We start from the raw sequence: 26,821 nt of genomic DNA on the forward strand, positions 1-26,821 counted from the left end.
TTGTACTTGGTCCAGGACAAATCTAAATTCCCGGCCCAATTATTCCCGCTTCAAAAGACCATTCCAAATGCAACTATAATATCATCTTGAGCGCAGAAACTTATTTCAACGGAAATTCAAATCTATGCAAAAGAAAATCTCCACAACAAGATGCCATTGGTAAGGGAAGAATCTGAAGATCAGCTGCAGCAGAGTAAATTATCGTTAAAAATTGCTAAGATTTTGGATGAGGCTCGGATTTCACAAGCCACGCACATCCGTAAGCTCAAAGAAATTGGGGATCTCCGATCATCAAGGCCGTCGATTGAGTTATTCGCCGCTTTTTCCAAAGCAATAACCCCTCTTTTCAATTTTCACCGCCGCAAAGCATCCGCAGACCGTATCATAAAGTTCGTCGCCGTTTTTGCTTGCTCGCGTAGCGCAAAAGATGCGGCCAACTGTGATGCATTTCTGGAGAATTTTCTGCGGTTTCTGATTGTAGCTTCTGGCGCGGCTAATAAGACAGCCAGGTTTAGGGCTTGCCAGATTGTCTCCGAGGTTGTGCTTTATGCTTTTGTTGTTGTGCCTTTTCTTATTTTTGGTGCATGCTGAGGAATATGAGTGTTGTATGGGTTTTTACTTCTTTTTGGTTTGAAAAAGATCCGATTGTTTCAGGAAAATTAGGAAATTTTTGTTTCGGGAAGTACAGAGATATATGGAATTGTGATTTAACAGTCGATTTTGCTATTTACGGTTTACTTTGAAAAGAGGATAATTTTGCGTAGTTATTCCTTTCTAGATCATTATGCGGTTGCCGGATGATGCAGAAGTTAGCAACGAACTTTGGGATGAGGTGATCGAATGCATTAAATCACGTGTGGCTGACAAAGTATCAGCAGTTCGAACATTTGCTGTCAGGGCTCTTTCACGCTTCGCAAATGATTCAGAAAATAGAGACATTCTTGATTTGTTCCTTGAGAAACTTCCTTTGGAGCAAAATGCTGTCAGTTATTTTCCTTGTTTTTGTTTTTACTCACCTGACTGATGCACTTCTCTTCACATTTTGGAGGTTTACTCATCTAGTTAGAACATCCTGTTGAACCTAAAGTTAAATTATCATTGTTATTTAAGAAAATTCTATTAGCACATCAGCCAAATTTCTGTTTAAACCAGTTGCTTTAACGGTCCTTTTTGTTGCATTTGCTCAGGACGTTCGTAAGACTTTTGTGTTGTCTCTACCACCTTCAGGTGACACTTTGACGAAGATAATTGATTGCACTCTGGATGTGAACGAGACAGTAAGAAAGGCAGCTTACTGTGTTCTAGGTAGTAAATTCCCCCTGCAGAGCCTCAGGTGAATCAATGGTTTACTCTTTATAGAATCTCATTCTTTTGTTTTTGCTCTTAGAGTGAAAAAAAAAATCATAATATGTCAATGCCACATTACTTTAACTATGATTTTATAATTTTTTTACAGCATCAAGCTCAGAACTGTTATTCTACAGAGGGGTCTTTCTGATCGCTCTCCAGCTGTAGCAAAGGAATGTTTGAAGTTGATGAAAGATGAGTGGCTTGAGAAATGTTGTAATGGAGACCCTATAGAACTACTTAAATATCTTGATGTAGAAACCTATGAATCAGTTGGGGAGTCTGTAATGGTTGTACTGCTGAAAGAAGAATTGATAAAGTTGCAAGATGGGCAAACTATTCGCAAATTCTTAGCATCAGTGGATGAAGGAGCAGAAGGTTTGTGCGGCATATATTTTGGCTTAAGTTTGAGGCCGCCTAAACAATCCATTGTTCTTATTTGGTTACATAGAAATTCATTGTGAATCAAACTTTTGCTTTAGCAATCCTAACCTCCAAAAGGAATGGATACCTTCTAAATTTGTTTTTCATTTTATTTTGGTGACAAAGTTCTTAAACATAATACTGTGGGTCTTTGATGAAGTACCAAGAGCACAAGTTTGAAATTGGCTTTAATTCAAATCGAGTAGTGTTTCAGACGAGTATGTGACTGAAATTACTGACCCTTGTTGCTTGCAAATTAAGACATATGTGAATTGTCTGTGACTGTTCAATGGACAAAAGTGGAATTTAGGAGTTTCTTTTTCTATGTTTTTACTCTATTCTTATTAGATTTGGGATATTAATACTTCTGTAAGTTTTGCAAATAATTCCACATTAATGCAAATATAAGTGAAAGTTAATTCCATTTATGAACTTCAGCTAAGGTTTTCTGTTTGAAAAGCAGGACAACATCAACAATCTATTGAGCTAATGGATTCAGAGGTTGCTCTGTTTTGGAAAATGGTCTGTAAGCACCTACAGGTGGAAGCACACGTAAGTAGTTTCCCCAAGTTATTTACTTTGTTATTGATTTTTAAAACTTTTATGACTGCAAATTATTGGCCTAGGTTTAGGAAATTCGAAGTTTGTAAATGTAAGTTAACCTATCTTTTCCATTTTGTTTTATTACATTTTGATCGATGTTCTCTCTTTGTAATGCATAGTTGGGATATCCCTGAAACCACCCAAACAATAGCGTAATTTAAAATTTTTAGACTAGCGTCTTGAGAACAATCAATTTGCTTTCAACTTGTACAAATAATATAAGCAACGTACATTGTTCCATGCGTGAAAAGAATTATACCTTACAATGTCTGTCATGGATGGAATGCCAGTCTATTCTTCTTTTTTGCAACCAACTGCTGAGCTTTGTGCACGAACTTAAAGAATCCACCTGGAAAATAGAGGCACCAGACAATATGTGTATTTTAATGAAAAAGGATAGTCGACTTCGCGTAAAAAATATACGATACTGTGCACGACACAAAAATGAGATGGAATTTCGTTAAAATCTTTCTTGAAAAATGCAAGTTTTGGTGGCTAGGATTCTGGTTTTTGAGGCTTAAAATATTCACTATATTTTGTAATACTTTTTTAATATTTATATCTAATACTTTTTTAATATTTATATCTTCTATTGGGTATATCTAGTGTATCCCATTTGTTTGAAATGTGAGTTGTGACTCACCCTTAATTAGAGTTTCATTGGAAAAGGTTATAAAATATTCTCTTATCTAATGGCAAATCTTTCTGGCTTCTGAGTTCCATTGCTGGAATCTTGATTCTCATGACGTTACCACTAAATTTCTTTGTTACGTCATCTATCTGATTTCACATGGTCAATGAAAAAGGTTACAAATTATGTGTTTAATAACCTAAAATAACACGTTTTGTGTGTAAATGTAGCTGGTTGTTGACAACCATAAACTGCATGCTGGAGGTTAAAACTAAAGCTAAATGTTCCCTCCTCCAATTGCATTATATTTATTTTTGGAGGCACGTGAACTTGCTTCATCGGCCGGTCAGTCTAGGAAATCACATGGCCAAATGCTGTGACATGGCATAAGTTCTTTATAGTAGTTGATTATATTCTGGCAGCAATTTGTTGGGATGTTGTTCGTATACATAATACAATGGATAGTTTGAGCAAATAAATTGGTTTTGAGAAGGTGATGCTCTTTTTAAATAACTGTACACCAATGTGGTTAAACTGTCGCTATTTTTAATAAATTGTTTTGAAGATCTTCGTCTGTCAATATTGTATCAAGATTTCTGTTGCTGTTCAATCAGACTAAAGGCTCTGATGCTGCAATGACAATGGGCACAGAATCAGCAGTATATGCATCCGAAGCTTCAGATTACAATGATCTCCTGGACAGGATTCTTCCTCCTTCCATTTCTGAGTATGTTCAGTTGGTTAAAGCACACATTGCAGCTGGTGGGTGAAACATACAATTGCTTGAATTCCATTGAATTTGTGCCATACTTTTTATGCCACCCGATCCTTACAGGTTCAAATTATAGATTTGCATCCCGGCAGCTGCTACTGCTTGGTGCTATGCTTGACTTCTCTGATTCTTCCAATAGAAAGGTGGCCAGTGATTTCGTTCAGGATTTGTTGCACAGACCCCTTGATCACGAATTGGATGACAGTGGAAACGAGGTTGTCATTGGAGATGGCATCAATTTAGGAGGGGAGAGAGATTGGGCTGTTGCAGCTGCGAAATTGACAAAGAAAGTGCATGCTGCAGCGGGAGAGTTTGAAAATGTTGTTCTTTCAGTGGTTGAAGAACTTGCTCGACCTTGCAGGGAGAGAACAGCTAACTGCAAGCAGTGGCTGCACTGCCTTGCTGTGACTGCTCTTCTATTGGAGAACACAAGTTCCTTCCATAATATGCAACGAGGGGTCATTACTGGTGTTGAAATTCTTCACTCTCTATTGCTTCCTGGGGTATATTTTTTTCCTTTTCTTGAATTCCCTTAAGATTATTTAAGTAAATTCTCTTATGGTTTTACAGTTTTGAGAGGAAAATTTACTTTTTCTACACTATGATTATAGAAAGTCTGGTTATTTTGCTTTTATTTCTTGGTTGTATTTACCTGGTTTTGTTCAGAGCAGGCAAAAAATGTTCACTCGGATGTCCAACGGGCCGCTATTAGGTGCCTTGGTCTTTTTGGGTTGTTAGAAAGGAAACTATCAACAGATCTCATAAAGCAGTTACGGTGTTCTTTTGTCAATGGTCCATCTACCCTTACAATAATGGCTTCTAAGGCTTTGCTTGATCTTGGAATATGGCATGGTGTAGATGCAATTGATACATCAATGAACTGTAATATGTCCTCGCAACTCCACCCCGAAACGCCCCCAACTCCGGTTAAATTATGTGATGGATTCGATGAGCTGGGTACTGAGCTGCTTGATCTTTTATATGTGGGGCTTGAGAATCATGATTTGGGTGCTTCTGTAGATGTTGAAGAAAATATATCAATTCAAGGCATTCTAGGAGAAGGTCTAGCTAAGATTCTTCTTCTGAGTGACAAATTTCCAGGAACATCTGTTTCAACACATCATTTGATTTTGGCCAAGCTCATCAATCTGTACTTTGGTAGTGAGAGTGGGGTGCTTCAGAGGTACACCAGTTCTCTTTTCCTGATTATCTTACATGAACCTGTACATTGTGTTGATCAAACTAATCATTTCAATCCGTTCCCTAGGTTGAAACAATGCCTATGTGTTTTCTTTGAGCATTATCCCGCCCTTTCGGCGAATCACAAGGTTTGAGTTTCTACTTAGTTGAGCTTATTATAATTTTCTAATTAATGCATTCATTAAAAAATGCTCCACTTTTGAAATCGCAGAAATGCTTGTCTAAGGCTTTTGTGCCAGTTATGCGTTCATTATGGCCTGGTATCAATGGAGATGCCTCGGGATCTACAGTGATGGTTTCCAACATGCGTAAGCGTGCAATACAAGCCTCACACTTTATGCTGCAAATGATGCAAGTTCCTTTGTATGCAAAAGAGATTGCCACTCCGCATGATAATAATGGTGGAAACCAAGATGGTGACAGAAGTCCTACCCTTGATCTGGAGAGTGGAGAGGAAGGGCTCGCGATGCGCATTGCAGTAGAGGTATACAAGTCCCATAAAAAATCTGAAATACGAAAGAATCACTTTAATTTTTTGATTTGCAATTTTTCCATGTTGAAGAGGCCATTCAATTGTACCTAGAGTATCATCGGTCATATTCACAATATGGAGTAGTATCTCTATAAGGTTCTTGGCAAGGAAAATATGATTGTTGTTGAAGCATGCTTTTCGAACGGCCCTTACATTTCATTACACCTGTTTTTATTGCTTGATTATCTCCTACAAATGGACATCCAATGAGTTTATGAATTTGCAAAATTCCTGATCTTGGGGACCTGGATCTCTGGAGCAGTGTAAGCTAGCATTTTATCGCTAAAAATAACTCCAATTGCAAAAATGGCTTCTAACAGCTATTTAATCATGGTAGTGAATTCCAATGATATAATGTCAGTTGTGATTGAATTGATGGATTTGAAAGATGGTTTCAAATTTAAGATCTCAAATTACTTGATTTGTTTGGTCAGGACAAAATTCAAGTGAATTTGAAATACATTATATGTCAAGTTAAACAATTTTATAAATAGTTGTAGTGAATTTCAAATAAACGCAAGATCAGTGTTATTTGAAATCTATTCATCCACTCTTTCCCCAAATCAAATCCTTTCGCCAAATCATATAAATCAATCCAAAGGCAACCTCCTTTTTCCTTCTCTCAATTTGTTGAGTCTTGTCTCACCAGTATCTTTCCTTGTTCAGGTATGTCTGAGCCCATTATAAATTGGAAACAAAGGGGATGCAGCTTTTTTTTTTTTAATACCATGATGCTGCTCTTAGTATTTCATAGTAAACTCTTTATTCCTACCTTAACTATAGGTAGCAAACTTCAATCCCAAGAAGACCGCTGCTGAGAAATCATACCTTTCTGCACTATGTAGAATACTCATCTTGCTTCATTTTCGGACGACGGAACAAGATGCGATAAAGCTCACACGGATGCTTTTAAATCGTATAATACCATCGATGGCAGTTGAAAAAGATATCTTCAAGGAGTTGAGGCAGATGGCTGAGTGCCTTCGGGCAATAGATAGCAACCCAGATGAGAAATTGAGTCTCGAGCAGGCTCATCTAATTCTAGGTAATGTTTTATTCACTTTTCATTCAGAGGTGCATTGTCGGATTGAATTTGCAGGCATGCAATTCTATGGAATAATCATAAAGATCCAACATATTTTATAGTGGGAGAATGTCCTAAAATCTCTTTCAACCATTTATAAGGTCATTTGTAAGGTCTCAACATCCTGCCTTCTTAAATAGGAAAACTGGAACTGGAAATGAACCTTGATGAGGGCGAGTCTATAGTTATGCCACCAACTCCGGCACCACAGTCAACTAGACGATCCCGTCCCAGGAGACGAGCCAGGGACGCCGAAGAATCCTCCTCGAACGATGAACTTTCTCCTACATCTGTAGTTTCTACAAATCTCGCTGCAATGAGCACTCGCTCGCAGAGGGCAAGCAAGACAGTAGCTCTGACAAGGATGACAGCCAATAGAACGAGAACAATTGACGAGGATGGCGATTTCGATACTGAAGAGAGTGATGAGGCAGCTGGATCAGAGGTTACATCTGAAGATGACCCTGAACTTATTAATTAGTCGTCTGTAAGTGCACTAATGTCAATTGATGTAACTTTTTTTAGCACATCATTTGTTGAACTGAGTTAGCATGGATGTTGATTGTATGATCTTATCAGCGCATATACATACTCAGTCCTGTCGTTATGAATGTAAGCCATTTTCGCTCTGATAAAAAGTTGTCTCATGATCCTGGATCTTTTATTGCACAGGGCAATCGCTGAAAGGGCCATGACCATGTATGATCTAATATCTCTTAATGCAACTCGGCATATTGTCATTTCTAATTGAAAGAAACATGTCATAACCAGACATCATCCCCAAACCTGAAATTTTGTCATGTGATTTGATGCTTGGAACATTTTTAAATCCAATTATTCTTTTATAAAGATAAATAAAGGCAATTTCTTTATTGATATCTTGAATTTAATTTATTTATTGACTTTTTTTAATTTTCAATTTTTCTATTATTTTCTTAAAATTTAAAATATAATTGGAAGGGTTCCTGATCAAACATTTTTTCTGAAAAATAAATATTTCTGAGGTTAAAATATCACCAGAGAGGCCTATCTTCAAAAATTGAGTACTTTTTTAAAAAATATATGTGACCAGGTGTAAACACCATTCGAATATAATCGAACATTCAAATTTTTTAAAACACGCACTCAAACACACACACACATTACATATATATATATATATATATATATATATATCATTGAGAGTTGAAACAGTTGATATCATTGACTCTCACCTGGTTTGTTGAGTTTGGAAGGGAAGAGAAATAATTCATTCATCTCGAAATTTCTGTGCGCTCAAATTGATGGCGCCTCAGCGGGAGGAATACGTCTACAATGCCAAGCTTGCTGAGCAAGCCGAACGATACGAAGAGATGGTTGACTTCATGGAGAAAGTCGTCGTCGCCGTTGAAGGTGATGAACTTACCGCGGAGGAGCGTAACCTCCTCTCCGTCGCATACAAGAATGTCATCGGAGCTCGACGCGCCTCTTGGAGGATCATTTCCTCCATTGAGCAGAAAGAGGAGAGCCGCGGCAACCACAGCCATGTCTCTTCCATTAAAACCTACAGATCTAAGATCGAATCTGAGCTATCATCAATTTGCCAGGGAATTCTGAAGCTACTCGACTCCAAACTCATCGGATCTGCTGCCAACAGCGATTCCAAGGTGTTCTACTTGAAGATGAAAGGAGATTATCATCGCTACGAGGCAGAGTTTAAGACTGGATCCGGGCGTAAAGAAGCCGCAGAGAACACGCTGTCTGCTTATCAAGCCGCTCAGGTTAGTCATTTTATTTTGGTTTTATGTTGTGTTTTAGGAGAAATACGGAAGATCTCGCGCTCTATACATCAGTAGAGTTTCAAGTTCTTGGTGGACCGATGCATAATTTTTTATTCTATTTTTTTTTTTACCTATGTGGAGTTTGGAGTTTGATCTCAGTCACTGAAACTTTTTTGGTTTTCATGGCCTTTAACCGATCTATTGAGAGGGAGTGTGTTTATTTTGCTTCCTTTTTTCCGCTGACGTAGGTTGGGAGTACAGCTTCGTGTATCTGGTTGATTTAACAATTGAATTATTTATGAGTGTGATTGAGCTATTGAATCTGATGCATATGCTGCACCATGTTTCGCGTATCTTGATTCGTTGGATGATATGTAAAATCCTTTTGGACGAGCTTCGATTTCATTTCTTGAATTTCTACTTCTTTTGGTTTTATGTTTGTCTGCAGGACATTGCTACTGCTGAACTTACCCCAACTCATCCCATCAGGCTTGGGCTGGCGCTCAACTTCTCGGTCTTTCACTATGAGATTTTGAATTCTCCTGAAAAAGCTTGTAGTCTGGCAAAACAGGTCTGCGTGTTCATCCAATTTGCTTTAATGAACTACTTAATAATGACGAAATGAAAGATTTATTAGCATAAATATGAATACAAATGATTATTAGTTTACGTTTCACCTTAGATGTAGAATTTCCACATATAAGGCGCTCACTTGTCATTTGCGGCAAAGGGTAAGAGTCGCATTTTGTATGATTCTGATGACTGTGGTCTTGGGTGATGTTTTCTTGTTTCTTGAAGGCCTTTGATGATGCTATTGGTGAGCTGGACACACTTGGAGAGGAATCATACAAGGATAGCACTTTGATAATGCAGCTTCTCCGCGACAATCTTACTTTGTGGACTTCGGATATGCAGGTAGTTTTCTCTGTTGCATGTATGTCTACCTAGAATAAGGGATAGAACAAACTTACCTGTTGATCCATTTATTGTCCTGATATAGGATGATGTTCCTGATGAGATCATGCTGGCATCGAAGCCCGACAAGGAGTAGCCAATTTTCTGAGGTGTAGGATTTGGTTTTGTTTTCTAACCAAATACGCTACTGGTTGGTGGTTTGTAGCTTCCTAATAATCTTCTTTGATGAATTTCGGTCAGAGGAATTTGATGTGCTTTAAAACCAAACTAGAGTATAACACAACAAAATAATTGTGCTAAATGCTGGGAACGACTTTAATATCATTGGTGCATGTTTCAGTTTCACCACTGAGGGTTGTAGATATATGCAATCCATTTCATTGACATTTTGCTATGAATTTTGAATTGTTGGTGCTACCTTCCTGGTAGAGGGAGTCTCAGGGATCATTGAGTGGTCTCCTCCATTTATTGCGGCTTACAAACTGCCATTTTGAACCGTGCAACTAGAACTCATCGTATGCGATCGTCTTTTGATTTGCAACAAAGATTTACAGTTTTTATTTTAATGAGACTCAACTATAGGGACGTAAACGTGACATGTTTGGTCAAATTTGAGAAGGCTTTGTCTCACTTTACACCAGTGAAATTGATGGGTCTACTTTGGATTAGAGCCATCAAAATTATATTATGTTTATATTTTATTCGATACAAAATAAAAAAGTTTAAAAATTAATATCGATAAATATATAATGGTGATATGAGTTTATTTGAATGTCATTTGCACTGGCCCGTTTCATCGAGTCTAACAACTCCCGAACGAACAAGTTTAGTACAGGATTAAATTTAAATCTGACTCATTGTTATCTTTACTTAAATCCTAATCTCATTTCCTTACTTGGAATTGTTAATTTCTCATTTGTGTTTTAAAATATTTTCAGTATTTAAATAAATCTCAAGTTTATTAAATTATATAAACATAAGAGTTACTTTTATTAAATTATATTAGTACAAACATTTATTTAACTTAAAAGTTTTAAAATTAGGGATGTAAACGAATAAAACAAAGTTTACTAGTTTTTTTAGCAAACTTAAAAATTTTAATTCGTACTCGAGTCGAGCTCAAATACATTCTGAATTTTTTTGAAGTTGACCAAGATTATGTAAATTATTCGACAATTCGCTCGTATGTTTTGATATTGAATAATTTTATTGACTGTAGCACACACTATGTGTTCATAAAATATAAAAAAAAATCAATAAAGTTTTATAAAACTATATAAAGATACAATCGACTGTTTTTAGGGAAAAAAAAAATTTTTGAACGATTTTGATTGTGGAGATGTATTATTTTGAGTTCGTGACAACAGAAAAAATGGAAAAATATTTTCAAAATACATATAAAATTAAGTGTAAAAATAAGAAACAAATTAAGAGCAATTTCAAGATGTTGAACCGTTGAGAGCTCTGACATACATATAACATAGATAGATAATATAAAGACATTAAATAAATAGATTTCGAAAATATTTGCTTACGAGCATTGTCAAATCTTCGAGCCCTTGATTCTAACAAAAATTTAAAAATTTTCAAGCTCAAATTGATTTACGAGCTTCGAATCCTTTCGTACTCAAATATGTCTATTTCAGATCAAGTTTAAGTCTTAAATTTTTCATCAATCAATTTGGTTACACCCCTGTCACAATTCTCGAAGTTAAATATAAATTTTAATGGCTTCTAGCAAAATGGTGGGAGATTATTTCATAAAAAAATGAACCGCTAAAAGTCAAATAAAACACGTAAATACTTGAAAACATATACCATGCAATATTGACAAATCCGAAGTGTTGTTCAACAAACGATTAACAAAGGCGTCAACAGAAGGAAATATCAGACAATTCTTAAGTTCATGGGAACCTGTCTTTTACTAGAGTCTATTATGCGATGCTGGGAAATGAACGAAATTAAAGAAACCAATTAACCACGACCGCCACATTCCAAGAAGGCTTTTACACAAACCTAAGCACGCTCCCCTCGGATTCTGCGAGCAAGCTGGATATCTTTGGGCATGATGGTCACTCGCTTGGCATGAATTGCACACAAGTTGGTGTCCTCGAACAGACCCACCAGGTAGGCCTCGGCAGCCTCCTGAAGCGCCAAAACTGCATGGCTCTGGAAACGGAGATCAGTCTGCAACAAAAAATCAGGGCAATCAGTCAAACCCAGAAAATAAACTACAAGCATTTTCATCATGATTATGCATGTAAACAAATCAATATGCTAGCGAGCTACTCAAAGCTCGGCTCGGTAAAAAACTCATTCGAGATCATATGTTAAACCTATCCAACTGAGCTCGAGCTTAAGGATTCAGCTCTAAGCTCGCGAGCTTCTTCTCGAGCTCGACTAGTTCGTTGGGTCTTGATCATACAATGATAACTTGCGTTGCCCCCACATCGAAATTAGAGTACAAAGGAAATGATTGAAAGAATATAAAATGATGAACATATCCCCTTAAATTATCACATCTTATTTGACCTTTTGGCTAAGAATGGTCACCGAGCTCATAAATGAACTTAATTAACAAGCTCGAAAGTTATCTTATTTGACGAGCTCGAAAATGAGCCAACTTAACGAGTCGAGCTTGAGACAGACTCGTTAAACATGATAAAAGAGCTATTAACGAGTCGAGCTCGAGTTATTCACGAGCTTAATAATTTTAAAATGAGTTGAGCTCGAGCTTCATGATTAAATATCGAAACGAGCCCGAGCCAATATATAACTTGAACGAGTCTAGCTCGAGCCAGTATATAACTTAAACGAGTCTAGCTCGAGCCTAATATTGCTCGGCTCGGCTCGTTTACATACCTAATTATGATACAAACATAGAGTATCAAACCAACCTTGAAATCTTGGGCAATTTCACGAACAAGTCTTTGGAAAGGTAACTTCCTGATCAAAAGCTCGGTACTCTTCTGGTACTTGCGGATTTCACTGTAACACGACATCATTGCGAGCATCAACAATTGAACATGAACATATTAATTACCACATAACACAAGGAGGAGTAACCTACCGAAGCGCAACGGTACCAGGGCGGTAACGATGAGGCTTTTTCACTCCACCGGTGGTGGGGGCCGACTTTCGGGCAGCCTATAAGTAGAAATTGTACCCAATTACAACGCTTAGCGAAAAATATCACATTATGAAAAAATAAATCAATCCCATAATCTAATTATGTGTCTTGTAAGTAAAGTAGGAACCTTGGTAGCCAATTGTTTCCTTGGAGCCTTTCCTCCTGTGGACTTACGAGCAGTTTGCTTGGTACGAGCCATCTGCCGGTAAAAAAACACTTTCTTCAACACATGCATATTAAGATGATTCGTTAATCCCGAAAATCTATAGTCGTGTGCTTCTTCGGGTGAATTTGAGAAAATTGTAAACTCCCCCGAAGTGGAAGTGTAATTTCATAGAGGTAAATAAATTTCTTAAAATATCTTCATATTAATCAAATTGAACACAAGCACATCCAATAATAATCGCAAGAACCATTGATAAAATAGATTACAACAGAAGACGAAAACGCGAAATCTACGTATGGGAGGGGCGACTATGATACGAAGATAAAATCTGATTGCATAAAAAACCTAGCCCAAAGCCATGAAATCCCTAATTCAAGTATTAGTACCGATCATGAATAACTCCGAAAATTCTCAATGCTGACAAAAAATAACACCAAAATCAAATCTAATAGCGCCAGGTAAAAGGAAAAAACAAAGCACGACAACATTAATATCCAGCATCTATACAACAAAAACGCCATCATATATATGAACAATCAAAATAAATTCGACAATTGAAACAAAAAAGAGAAGAAGAGAAAGATTAACCCGTATTCCTTTTCTCTCGAGGAGCAAACCAAAATCGGAGAAAGGGGGAGATTGATGCTTATATATGAGGGCAAAGAATCCAACGGTATCGAATGTGGTAAATTGTGTTTTCTCCTGATAAGTGAACGGTAGTGATGTAAAGTTATGGAATGACACGGATCGACAAGTTATTTAAAATATCAAAACGTTAATATCATATTAATTAATTTATACATAGAAATTAATTTTAAAATTTAATTAATTTATATAATTAAATCATATTTATATATTTTTAATTTTTATTCAAATAAATATAGAATTACAAAAGAATAAATAATTTAGTTATTTATAGACTAAATATATTTTATAAAAAATATACAAGTTTATTAAAATTAACAACTACAAAAAGCAAACGAAAACAAAAATAAAATAAAATAAAATATCTAAGACTCTCCTTCAACTTAGCACAGAAGCTAGCACTGCATTGGAATCTTTGCGTCGGGTTAGAGATGACCTTAGAAACACAACCGGGTCATGCAATCCATGGGTTTAAAATGTCGGGCAAGTTGAATTCAACTAGTAAAAAAATATTTATTAAAAACAATTAATGGTTCAAACTCCTGAATCCCGAATTATCGAACTCATACAAGTCGATCTATTTCCAAAAACATTTCCACCAACGCAAATGAAAGACTAGAAAAGAATGTTTGAACAAAGCTCTAAAATTGATGATCCATTCAACATAAAACTTCATGATGGATCCTCAAAATAATCATCAGTTAAGAGGAAACATTATGTACAGTGTCACGCCCTTGCACTATTAGCCTTCATCTGTGATCCGTAAAAATGTCAACCGTGCATATTGTATAAGAAGCCAAATACCATTAGTCTTGCATATCTCGCCGATCACCTGGCTCGTTCGACGGCTTAGTATCGATTTTTTCCTTTTCAGCCACAGGAGAACCATTTCCACTACGTTGTTTAGCCAATTCCTTTGTATCTTCAGAACTTGGTCGTGGAACCGTGTCCTCTTCGATAGGGAGGGTCCTCTTTGACCCCTCCAATGCAACACCAAGAAGTATATTCTCTTCTAGAGAAGGTTTGCTCACAGGTGGCTGGTTATTTTGTGGTTTAATGTCCTGTTTTGGCTGCGAAGCAGCTGGCACACCGTCAAGTCTCTGGCCACTTGACGATTCTTGTAATAAGACCGACGAACCCTCCTGCCCGACTTTTTGGGCATCCTTCTTGGGTTTTTCGTCTGTTTTTGGCACAGGCACTTGTCCAACTTCGACATCATCTTTTGACATTTGATTTTCCTTAGGTTCGGTTGACATAGTTTCTCTGGATTTTGAATTAGTGTTCAAAGCTGTTTCACTTTTAGCATCCACTTTGATATCAGGTGTTGACCTGGCTGTATCCTTGCTGTCTTCCTCTGCGTTTACTTGTGTGGATCGAGCCTGAGGTGGTTTAATCTTATCTTCCCCATTAATTTTATAAGAGGGCTCCAACAAGAGTAATGCACGGTTAGCTGCTGCTCCCTTGTTAAAATTAGAGTCGGCAAATGATACATTATCCACGTCTGCATCAATATATTGTTTCTGAAACGTACGGATAGGAGTGGCAAGTCGAGCTCGATGGTGCCTAATAACCCTGAGCAGATCAAGAAGAACAATTTCCTGTTTCTCCAACCAAAAAATCAAGTTAAGTTCGGAGATTTAAACATTTACATGACAAAATTGGCTATTGAAAATAAAACCAATGTGACAAAAATTTTAAGCATAAAATCTGGTTGCTGCTAACAAATTTTCTGAGAGACGTGGCAAATGCTTGACCTCAAGCATAGATACAAACGAGTATTCAAACTATCAGAATCCATGCTTCATCTCTTCAGTACGTCCTAACTTATATGAGAAACAAAGCACCTACATGAGACCTTAGCATGTAGAAACACAAAACACCTGTATCATGACCACTAGCTGGGAGTGGCAAAGTTCACCGAAGCAGACATATATCCTAATGCAATCTAGAGATTAGAAGCTAGACACAGAATAAAAGAAGAACTAATGCTGGGACGAGTTTGTTCGGATACAAATCATGAGATTCTAATAGTGTCATATCTGCAATACCCATGTAATGCACAAAAAGCAATGACTGAACAAACAATCGACTTATTGACCAAGATAGAAGGTATGCCATATTGCAGAGGGAGTACAGTGCAAAAATAGGTATCTATTCTCACCTTAACACATAGATATTCTTCAAAATGTGAAGTTTTCACAAAGCATGACACCAAGATCTGTATTTTAGAACAAGTGAGATTGAATAACCAAGGAAAAATACCAATAATCACAAGATAGGAGGAGACAACTTAAACTGTGATCATGAGAAAATTTGTTTATATGACAAACATAATGCCAACGAACAAGTCATACAAACTTTCTCTAAAATAAAATTATTTTACAAACTAGAAAAAGTTACATTCTCTGAGAACAGGTATTCAGAAGACACATTACGCTGATGGCCATGAAAATGTTGACAGTGTCCACCCATGGGGAATAAATATAGCTTTTATGACCAAGCATCACAGTTGGTGATAGAATTACCAGAGCTTAATAAAGATTTAATGATAAAGGCGGAGTATGCAACAGCTGCAGAATTCTTGTTGAGAATACATAATTTCCTTTTCCTTTCATGTTTTCCTTTTTCAGCAAGGGTAAGGAATGGGAAAGTATATTTTCTCAGGAATATTCAACGGAAATATAAAATTAAATACATATTTAATGAGACTCAACAATAAGTTAACAATCATTCTTTGAGTGAAATGGATAATATATGCTTTACTCAAGAATAAGAGCTGACCAAGAGGGCCTGATTTTCGGGATCAATACTGTCCAAGAATACTCTTCTGTGCAATTTCTGCTGTTCCACTTGAGGATTCTTAGCCAAAACCTTGCGCATGTCGGCCACAATATTCTGCACCGAGAGGCATGAAAAAATGTGATATATTAAAGCGAAGTATTAGGGGAGGAAGACACATGTTTTCAGCAACATTCATTGATATAGACCAACGAGAGAATGATGAAGATGCTCACATTGATTTTGCTAACATCCAAGTGACTGATGGCCAGGTGGGTTTTAATACGCCAATGAGTTCTTTGGCTAAGATTTCTCACAACATTCATAGAGAACTTATGGTTTGGTATGTGGACAGCCTCACGATCATCGGCTCTGACAATTGTAGGTGACCACCATCCCATATGCTGCAAAGTTAAAATTCAAGGACATTAATGAATAAAAATGTGCAATAAACATTGATAGTGATAGTCAGGAAACAAGACAAATGAAATCAATTTTGATTATATGATGACAAATAAATTCAGTCCATGTTCATTCATCGTGGATAGACGTTGTCTTGATCACATACAACCAATTCTTCCCATGGACAAACTATGCTTTCAAAAACATTACTTTTCATCTGCCATATTATCATTTTATCTTAAAGAAAGACCAAGAACTAACCTCAACTATCCCAGAAACTTCATAGCCATCAATCTTAATTTGTATCCATTCGTTCACAACAAATGGCCGAGTTGCTTGTATCATTGCACCGGAAAGGAAATTCGTGAAAATCTGTAATCAGGCAATTGAAAAATAGGTTTGATTGAATCCTAAGAACAACTGAAATTGAGATTAAATATGTTCATAAAAAGGTGAAAATTTTTAAATAAATTATGATAAATATTCAAGCGTAACACACCTCACGTCCAGCAAGCGTCAACAAGACAGTACCAAGCCCTCCAGCTGTGAGCCATTTTTGGGTTGAGAAACCTAACAACTCCATGAATAATGATGCAGATGCAACCCATACAGATGTGTAAATAGCTTTGCCAGCAAACTGGAAGCCTATCTGCACAAAGAAAATTATTTAACGAGGTTAATCTTCAGAAGATAGTTATCGAAGGCACATGCTTGGTGCGCCTTAAACCCCAGGGGTGGTCTAACTGCATGGATGTGCGGATATTAGAAAGGGTATGTTCATTCCTCCATCTCTTCACCAATTGTAACTTCCTAATCCCATGTTTTCTTTTTTTCTATTATTTCTGTCTTTCCCCCATCCTACCCGTATACCGTATATGAGAAAAATGTCATAAATCACACCCACATAAACAGCTCATGCATATGAAATAAAATATGGAAAAAATGATAAAAAGCAAATAGCAAACAACTTAACTAGCTATCAGATGCAAAACTGAAAACAGAATACCATCTAAACAAATTAAGGTGTTGGAACATACATTATTAGCATCGGGGGAGCCGTTAGTCTCCATAATTTTTTGAGCTTGATGAATCACACTGCAGAATGATACCAAGATGCTTAGTTCTTCCAAGAAGTGCATGATATAAAGTGTAATACATAAAAGAGAAAGAAGTTGTCATTGAAGAACAAACTGATAGATATGAAATCAAAAGCAACAAAGCTTTAGAACAATAATATTCATATTCAATAAGGAGATGAGCAGATACAGTAAATTTTCCACATACAAATGAAAAAAAAAATTCAAATGTTATATGCGCTAGAAGGCCAACAAAATGCAGTGGATTCGTTAACTCGAACAATGCCCGTAATCATTCCAGGTAACTGTTTAGGTTATCTAATACCAAATGTGGAAAAAAGAAGTTACTAGAAATAATAAAAAAACAAGATTTAAGATCAAGAATGAAGGATTTCTCACTGTCGCTCCCTGTCCCAGCCTCCATTTAATTGGTTACTTGGTATCGACATATAACTATTACTATTTCGTACCGTTACGAATGTGTGCATCAAATATATAGATAACATGTATTGTATGCAGAAACATCTGCATGATTTTGATGTTTGTATGCCCTCATGCATATACATACACAGATTGATTCCAGATAAATTTGTATATCAACACGATGATACTCAAGAAATGCATGTATACGAATGTTGCATGATTGTGAATGTCTAATGACTTAAATTTTACAGTGAGAAATGTCAGGGAAGTAGGGAACAAAAAATGAGAACGTCAATTGGGGATAAATATTTGAGCTTAAGTGCTTAAGATATTTCTAATCTCAGAGGAAACAATAAGTCCAAAACTAAGCAAATCATCAGACCAGCACATTAGCCCAAAAATAGAAATTCACCTTGACAAACAGTATGCAAATGCCGTGACCGTTGACAATGATCTAACAAAATTCAGGAGTCGTAGCTTCACAATTTGACCAGCCTCTGTGTGAAGGACCATTGGATCAAGTGCTCTGTAAGAATTCACTTTCATTCAGTTTATTATGCGTAATCTAATTTTTCGCTTTTTCTTCAGAGAGAGAATACCAACTTGCAGATGAAGATTGTTCCTGCCCATAAAAACAAAGGCCGAACATAGGAGGTTGTTACATACAACGTGCTACTCTTTTTCCAACTGCTGTCACTTTTCTGCAAGTCATTGGTAATCTGATAAAATTCACTTCCTAATTGATGTAAAAAAAACTCAGTCTCAACAAGACATTACTATATCAGTGAATGAGATGGCCAAAAGGAAATACGGGAACTAAAATATGAAGACAACTGAATTCACAAAAACATGTACATTCAAAAATATTTTCCTTGTTTGCTGCACGAGTGGCAAAAGTCCCCATATTGCAAAAATGACAATACCAACTGCTGAAGCCAATTCGATCAAAAGAGGACTTCCTTGCAAATTCTTAAATGGCCTGGAAAACACCAAGAGAAAAAATGTCCATTCATGAAAAGATTGCATAAGACCAAAGAGGAGGAAATATCATCCATCACAAGATTGAAACTAAAACATTCAGGATTCTTATTGTAATTTTATAATTGCAAGCTGACGGATGTCCTTATATACCCTGACAATAACATATATGATCGTGTCACATACATATTTTCGAAAACACAATTTATGGTTCTGTTCAGTTTTATATCTTTATGAAGTTCATTTCTGCAAATGCGCAGAACATATTTAAAAGCTAAGTGTGCAAGAATTAGTTCATCTGCTAAAGATTACTGCTATATTACTGTTCTTCAAGAAGTATTCACAAAATCGCCAGTTTCCCGTAATTCATTTCCCAATATCTGCTGTTAGAAGAAATATGATTGTTTCACATTTGATGGTATTTCTATATACCCATTAAAGCAAATGAAAATAATTGATCTTCGATTCAGCAGTTTTAGACATCAAGAATCATGCCACTGCACGATTCTCATATTCTCTTGCTATGGATCCACTTGAAAGCAACTATGTGTGTGTGTGTGTGTGTTTTTTTTTTTCGTTTCAACTGTTTGTCTGTGAAAGCAAGCTTTATATTTCAAGACATAAATCAGATCAGGAATCTTTTTGGAAGGTAAAAATGATTGTGCAGAATAGAAACAAGTAAATGTTCGAGAGAAACTAGATAGACTAGGGGAAAAAAACATGATCATTAAGATGACTAAAAATTAAATTAATAAATACTGTGTTCTTCATGTGTGTAATTCTTTTGATTAAATAACCGGAAAAAAACGTGGGTACATACTCGCCCATTAAAGTATTTAACCACATTATGGTTATTTACAGATCACCTATGTCATGTGTACATATATGGAGAGGACCCTGTTCATCTTAAACCCTATCGTTATCATATAATTAATCAAGTGTTCCAGTTGTACAGCATATTGCTGTAGCAACTAGTAAGGTAGTAAACTTAAATTAAGATTTCCTGACCATAACAACCTGCCAGAAAGAAGCTATTACCGTGCTAAAGTTAGTGTGGCGTTCTTCAAATAGGTGATGTCCAAAGAGGGGCCTGGATTTAGAGAACATCGGCACTTAAACACGTGATATCTACATGGGATGACGCGTACTCGTCTATCTATTCTCTTGGAAAAATTTCTACTCCAAGAAAATTGTTTCTGGAATACAAGATCAAAAAACAAGACAAGTCATACCAAGAAGAAAGATTGAATGAACAGACAAAATTTCAGCAGTATACAATATTTTAAAAAGAAAAATCCACAATAAAATTCATTACTAAGTATTCAGTTTAACAGAATTGACAAGTTATGTTGAGAAATGGTGGCTCAGTTCTTTCTACAAAGAAAATGCACACCACTCCACACGCGTACCTGAATTTCAGCATGACTGAATAAACATAGGAGAACTATTCACTCCTCCAACGAAGGAATTAGCATTTCCAGAATAAAATACTACAATTTATATCAACACAACCAAACGCAAAATAAAAAAGCATAATTCCTCTTTTTGGGAGGATTTATCAGGACTAGGCACAAAATTCGAATTCGCAAAAACATGAAACCATACAAATGAAATTGATGACGGATCAGTTCTCCCTAAGCATAATTTTCCACTAATCTTCGAATTCTGCAGCTTGAAATGGATAAATTACAGAAGTAATTAAAGGAAAATCAACGTAATCGAAACGCGAAATGCATTGAATAGAAGCATAAGATTAGCGTATTCACCCACGGTCTTCTGCCTCGCCCACAGTTCCTGCGAATTCCGAACTCGACAGACGGTAACACATAACCCGCAACTGCCATTTTTTTGGATGAAAACCGCAAGTTTTCTGTACAATATGACTAAAGGGGTATTTTCATGTCATTTTTTCCAACGGAAAATATATAGTTAGTCAAATTATATTATAATTACATAATTTTAAATATTTATCTTGTAAAAAATTATAACTAAACCAACTATCCGAAAAATAAATATTAGTAATTATACATAAGCAGCACATATTTATATATGATACCAGTAAATCCTTGCACGCAAAGTGTACACATAATTTTAATTATAAAATATTATTTTATATATTATAAACTTTTGTGTCAAATATCAGTTTAAAATAATTTGTAATTTATCATTAATATTTGAATTTACATTTGACTGTATTTTGTTTTATATTTTTATAAATAATAATGATATTGTGAGGAATGGGTATCTTGATAAAACAAAAACTTGTGTGAGACGGTCTCACGGGTCGTATTTTGTGAGACATATATTTTATTTGGGTTATCCATGAAAAAATAATACTTTTTATGCTAAGAGTATTACTTTTTATTGTGAATATCGGTAGGGTTGATCCGTCTCATAGATAAAAATTCGTGAGACCGTCTCACAATAGACCTACTCCTTGATAAAAACAGTCGACTCATTTAACTAACCATATATTTATTTTTATTATGCACTAAGATTTTAGAATATAAGCTACCCATAGTTTCAAAATTATATTTTTATTAAGATTTGATTATTTCTAGTGATAAGAAATCCTCCAAAATAATGGACAAGAAAACAGAAAATAATAAGTGATCAAAATAAAAACATATAGAATTTTATTAAGTTCGGATTTGAATAATCATATATCCAATGTTCAAAGTTACAACCTCAATTGAATCGACTATCAAAAAATGAGTTTACAATAACAGCAGGATTTTACAAGAAAAAATACACAACCTATCCTCTCAGAGAGTAAAGAAGCGTTCCTTTGGAAGAGCTTAAATTGCTTGCACTCTGTATCAGAAATTTTTTATCATTTGGACTAATAGCTTACTCATCCTTGAAGTAATATGCATACAGAGATAGGAATAATTTTCACAATGCTCCACCTTGACTCTAATATGCAAGTACCTGGATTCAATTAGAGTTCTCTTGCGCATTCGAGACAACTACTCCTAAATTTTGAACAAACTCCATGCATCTTTGAGTTTGCTTACTGGAATGATCTTTGTGAGCCTGTCAGCGAGATTAACTTTAGTGTCGATGTTCTTCACACTTATAAGTTGTCTTGATATGATTTTCTCATAAAATGTAGCCTTCCATCAATGTGTTGTGTTCTTTAATGAAACCCAACATTTTTTATAAATAGATAACACCTTGTGAGTCACATAAAATAGTTTCAAATTTATGCTCATCCCATTTCTACGACAAATCATTTAATCCATAAATATTCTTTTACCGCTTCTGTAAGAGAAATACACTCATTTTTGGTTGTCTACGATGCTACCACATGTTGTAGGCTTAACTTCCCGCTCGCTACATTTCCTCCAACATTAAGAACATATCCAGAAAGTGGTCTTTTTTTGTCAAGATCACCAGCAAAATCTGAGTCACAGTACTATATAACTTCACAAGTTTATTGTAACTCGCCAGAGTAGACAAGTTTTAGTATAGAGATGCATTTAAGATATATTAACGGTCACTTAACAGTCTGTCAATGCTCTTTATTGGGATTACTCATGAATCTACTAAATAAATCCAAACTATAGGCAACCTCCGGTCTAGTTGACTCCATTGAGTACATCACGCTTCCTACTACATTTGAATAAGGTATTGATTTCATATGTACATATTCCAATTCAGCTTCATACTCTTTAATTGAGACCAACTTAAAGTGTGTATTGATTGGTGTGCTGACACTTTTAGCATCTTTCATGCCGAAAATATCAACAATTTTATTTATGTATCTTTTTGAGATGGAGTTAACATCCCCGAGTTTCTGTCCCTGACAATTTCCATTCCTAAAATTCGTTTTGTTGGGACGAGATTCTTCATATCAAATTCAGAATTGAAAATCCTTTTAAGCTTCTATTTCCCTCAATTATTTACATGCTACGAACATATCATCTACATAGTTCATTAGATATACGAAAGAATGATTTGGTAGCTTGGAATAATAAGCACAACTATCACATTTGGATCTATGAAATTCTTTTTGCAATATAAAATCATCGAACCATCGATACCACTGCTTGTGGATTGCTTAAGCCCATAAAGAGATTTTTGAAATATGCAGACTTTTTTAGCTGCTTCTTCTTTCATAAAACCCTTCATTGAGTCATCTTCAATATTGTCATGTAAGAAGGCGGTATTGAAATCTAATTGCTCCAACTCAGTAATCGCCAATAAAACTCTAATTGAGGTGTGTTTAACAACAAGAGAAAAAAACTTCATGGTAGTCTAAACCTTCAACTTGGGAAAAGCCTTTCAATACTAATATAGCTTAAATCTGGCAGCTTCTACCCTTAGAATTCTTGGTTTGCGTTTACAGTCCATTTGCTACTAATAATATTTTTACCCATTGCTCTATCAACAAGAATCCATGTTTGATTCTTAACAAGTGACTAAAATTCTTCTTTCATATCTTTATTCTATTTAGGCCAATCTTTGCTTATTTTAACCTCGTTGTAGCTAGTTGGTTCTTCAAGTTCTAACAAATCAGCCATGTTAAGAGAAAAACCAATAAGATATGCATTTGCGAACATTGATGATTGTCTTATTTGTCTCCTTGCACGATCTCTAGAAAGAACATAATTATCAAGATGTTGATCAACTTCATTCCAAAATCCTTTTTCATTCACTTCTTCATCATATTGGGACATATCAAGAATATTTTCAGGTTGGCGGTGGCCTATTCTTCCTTGATCTTGGTTTCTAGTAACTTCAGCTTCAAACCTATCATTAAAATTTTGAAGATCCACCCGAAACTATACATTTTTCTCAACTTGTTTAGAGCCGGTTGTTTTCTGAAGAATTCATGTTAATTAGTTTATGAACTTCATTTTCATTAATGTCATATCTCTACTAATTATAGATTTTTTTATCCATACTCTGTAATCATTAATACTACTAGGATATCCAAGAAAAATACATTTATTTTCCATATGATTCATTTTACCTTGACCAACATGAACATAAACCACTATGATTGTCTTATTTGTCTCCTTGCACGATCTCTAGAAAGAACATAATTATTAAGATGTTGATAACTTCATTCCAAAATCCTTTTTCATTCACTTATTCATCATATTGGGACATATCAAGAATATTTTCAAGTTGGTGGTGGCCTATTCCTCCTTGATCTTGGTTTCCTGTAACTTTAGCTTCAAACCTACCATTAAAAATTTGAAGATCCACCTGAAACTGTACATTTTTCTCAGCATGTTTAGATCCGGTTGTTTCTGAAGAATTCATGTTAATTAGTTTATGAACTTCATTTTCATTAATGTCATATCTCTACTAATTATAGATTTTTTATCCATACTTTGTAACCTTTAATACCACAAGGATATCCATGAAAAATAAATTTATTTGCCATATGATTCATTTTACCTTGACCAGCATGAATGTAAACCACACATCCAAAGATTCTAAGGTAACCATATTCAGGTTTTATATTTGACTACTCATGGTCAGGAATCATAAAATATATAGCAAAAGACAAATATCTATTTATAAGATAGCAAGCCGTTAAGGTTGCTTCTACCCAAAATCTATTTGGAAGATCACATTCACTTAACATGCATATAAATTTATCCATGATAGTTCGACTCATACGTTTAGCTAGTCCATTTTGTTGTGTATTCTTATGCATGTACAATGTCTAGAAATTCAAGATTTTGCACAAATTTCATCAAAGTCTTGACTATAAATTTCTAACACATTATCAATTCTCAATCGCTTTATTTTTTTTCATGTTTAATTTTCAATCAAGATTTTTCATTCAATAGATTTGTTAAATGTTTCATCCTTAGTTTTCAGAAAATATATTCATATTTTTATAGAATAATCATCAATTAAATAAATAATGTATTGAGATTTCGAAAGTGAAAGAGGTACCTTAAGTGAATCCCAAAAATTAGAATGAATGTAGTCAAATGTTGATTTGGTCATGTGGATGACAATGTTAAACTTGAGTTTGTGAACCTTTTCAAGTACACAGTTTTCACAAAACTCAATATTGTTGATTTGCTTGGGGTCTAATAAGCCTTGTTTATTTAATTCATGAAGTCATTTGAGACTCATATGTCAAGTCTTTTTGTTATAACTTAGTTTGATCCTTGTAAGATGTAGTTACACTAACTTCTTCAGTGATAGTGGTTCCTTGCAAAACAAACAACCCTTGTTTAAGAATTCATTTCATAACTACTAAGGATCTTTTAACAACATTTAGAACACAATTTTCAGTTTTGTAACTAAATTTCTTTTTATCTATAGTACCCAGGAGATTAGATTTCTCTTTAAATCAGGTATAACTCTGACTTTAGAGATCACCTTCACAGATCCGTCCCATATTTTTAACTTCATTGAGCCAATATCATGAATTCTACAAGATTCATTGTTTCCCATTAAAATTTGTCTGAAATCAACATATTTGTAGTCAAAGAATCAATTCTTTGAGGAGACATGATATGTGCAACTAGAATCCATTATCATTCTTCCTTTGGATCATCAATGGATATTGTAAGAACTTATGCATCATCGAACCCTTCCAACATATTTGTTGTTGACACAACATGTTTGAATCGGATTTTTTATTAGTGTTTCTTAGGGGGAAATTTCTTTTGAGATTTTATTATTTATTGCAAATCTAACAGCTGCTCTCAAATCTAGTTCTTTCGGATAGGAAGCTCCCATAACCTCTTCAAGGGCCAGAGTCTCCCTTCCATATTTAAGATTGTCTCTTAATTGATCACACACTTTTGGCAAAGAATTTAGTAAAAATATAACCTAGTCTTTTTCATCAATTTTTACCTTCATATTTTCTAAATATGATAGATAATTAATGAATTCTTCAATATTTTCATCTATAGACTTGTTCTTATACATCTCGAAACTATAAAATCGTTGTTTCAAGTAAATCTTGTTCAGTAGAGCATAAGTCATATACAGTTTCTCAACTTTATTCCACATGTCACATGCAAATTTCTATTTTCATAACTTTTGTGAGGATTTGATCACTTGAACTAAGAACAATAGTGTTTCTAACTTTCTTCAAGATCTCATCTTTATTTTTAATGGTGTTTTGCATCTTCAATTCCACTTTTAGAGCCTCTTTCATACCTAAGTTTCCCAAATGATCATTCATCTTTTCCTTCCACATGTTGAAATCATTTCTACCATTAAATATTCGACCTCAGATCTTGATGTCGATATATTGAAAATTGTCCCTAGCCAGTAGATTTTCTTCAAATAATCAATTCGAGAATTTTCATAGGCGAAAGATCAATCACCTTCTGAGCAAAACAACAAGATTCTTCAATGATGAAGAACATGTATAAATGTATTTGATAGTAGTTTGATAAAATAAATCCTCCAAAATAATGGACAAGAAATCATATAATAATAAGTAACCAAAACAAGAACACACACGATTTTACTTGGTTCGGATTTAAAAAATCATACATCCAAGTTTTAAATCTAAACATACGTATAAAATCTGTATAAATATACAAAAAAAATTATATTTACCAAAGTTTAAAACCTAAATAACTATATACATATATTCAAAATATAAATTATAGTTATATATTTTTTAAAAACAAAACAATGAATTAAATAAATAATATTATTATTAAAATAATATTTTTAACAAAGTGTAAATTATCAAAATTTTAAATTCCGTAACCCGACTCTTAACCGACCATGAGCTAGCCGGTTAAAAGTCGGGATTTTCTCGACCTGGACTGAATCTGACCCGTGTCCAGGTCTACTCTTGCTCACCCAAGACCACCAGAAAACATGGTCCGGGTCATCCACATCGTGCAAGCTGATATAAATGGCAGGAACTGCACGCCTATGGCGAATTTTGTTTAATTTCTATTGTGCACTTGTGGCCCTAAACAAAGGTCTTCATGTAGTAACGCACATAATATA

General features: G+C 35.1%; 4 protein-coding genes across 6 annotated transcripts; 2 read left to right on the forward strand and 2 right to left on the reverse strand.

Moving 5' to 3' along the window:
* Window positions 1-65: 65 nt before the first annotated feature.
* On the forward strand, window positions 66-7,276 carry LOC140986040 (uncharacterized). Its single transcript, XM_073453990.1, has 12 exons — window positions 66-537; window positions 779-982; window positions 1,188-1,333; window positions 1,457-1,725; window positions 2,234-2,322; window positions 3,619-3,766; window positions 3,840-4,279; window positions 4,448-4,959; window positions 5,044-5,104; window positions 5,188-5,460; window positions 6,292-6,553; window positions 6,733-7,276. Exons 1-12 carry the CDS (start codon window positions 151-153, stop codon window positions 7,071-7,073), a joined length of 3,132 nt encoding a protein of 1,043 aa, XP_073310091.1. The 5' UTR covers window positions 66-150; the 3' UTR covers window positions 7,074-7,276.
* A 497-nt stretch (window positions 7,277-7,773) lies between these two features.
* Window positions 7,774-9,684, forward strand: LOC140986041 (14-3-3-like protein 16R). The gene is made up of 4 exons (XM_073453991.1): window positions 7,774-8,352; window positions 8,801-8,923; window positions 9,151-9,267; window positions 9,353-9,684. The coding sequence occupies exons 1-4, from the start codon at window positions 7,876-7,878 to the stop codon at window positions 9,401-9,403; spliced, it is 768 nt and encodes a 255-aa protein (XP_073310092.1). The 5' UTR covers window positions 7,774-7,875; the 3' UTR covers window positions 9,404-9,684.
* Window positions 9,685-11,068: 1,384 nt separating this feature from the next.
* On the reverse strand, window positions 11,069-13,285 carry LOC140985564 (histone H3.3). Its single transcript, XM_073453414.1, has 5 exons — window positions 13,152-13,285; window positions 12,525-12,596; window positions 12,338-12,414; window positions 12,165-12,255; window positions 11,069-11,454 (listed from the first exon to the last, which is right to left on the reverse strand). The coding sequence occupies exons 2-5, from the start codon at window positions 12,594-12,596 to the stop codon at window positions 11,284-11,286; spliced, it is 411 nt and encodes a 136-aa protein (XP_073309515.1). The 5' UTR covers window positions 13,152-13,285; the 3' UTR covers window positions 11,069-11,283.
* Window positions 13,286-13,701: 416 nt separating this feature from the next.
* LOC140986104 (mechanosensitive ion channel protein 2, chloroplastic-like) lies at window positions 13,702-20,784 on the reverse strand. Of its 3 annotated transcripts, none has more exons than XM_073454102.1 (13): window positions 20,632-20,779; window positions 20,471-20,530; window positions 19,904-20,061; window positions 18,743-18,866; window positions 18,491-18,588; window positions 18,300-18,413; window positions 17,426-17,483; window positions 16,888-17,037; window positions 16,650-16,760; window positions 16,223-16,390; window positions 15,990-16,103; window positions 15,370-15,426; window positions 13,702-14,806 (listed from the first exon to the last, which is right to left on the reverse strand). In XM_073454102.1, exons 1-13 carry the CDS (start codon window positions 20,707-20,709, stop codon window positions 14,015-14,017), a joined length of 2,082 nt encoding a protein of 693 aa, XP_073310203.1. In that variant the 5' UTR covers window positions 20,710-20,779; the 3' UTR covers window positions 13,702-14,014. The 3 variants fall into 3 exon arrangements, with proteins under 3 accessions (XP_073310203.1, XP_073310202.1, XP_073310205.1); XM_073454101.1 differs by having other exon boundaries at window positions 20,471-20,536; window positions 20,632-20,774; XM_073454104.1 differs by lacking the exon at window positions 20,471-20,530 and having other exon boundaries at window positions 20,632-20,784.
* Window positions 20,785-26,821: the final 6,037 nt, after the last annotated feature.

Source organism: Primulina huaijiensis, chromosome 10, assembly GCF_012295235.1.
Source record: "Primulina huaijiensis isolate GDHJ02 chromosome 10, ASM1229523v2, whole genome shotgun sequence".
NCBI classification, from domain to species: domain Eukaryota; kingdom Viridiplantae; phylum Streptophyta; class Magnoliopsida; order Lamiales; family Gesneriaceae; genus Primulina; species Primulina huaijiensis.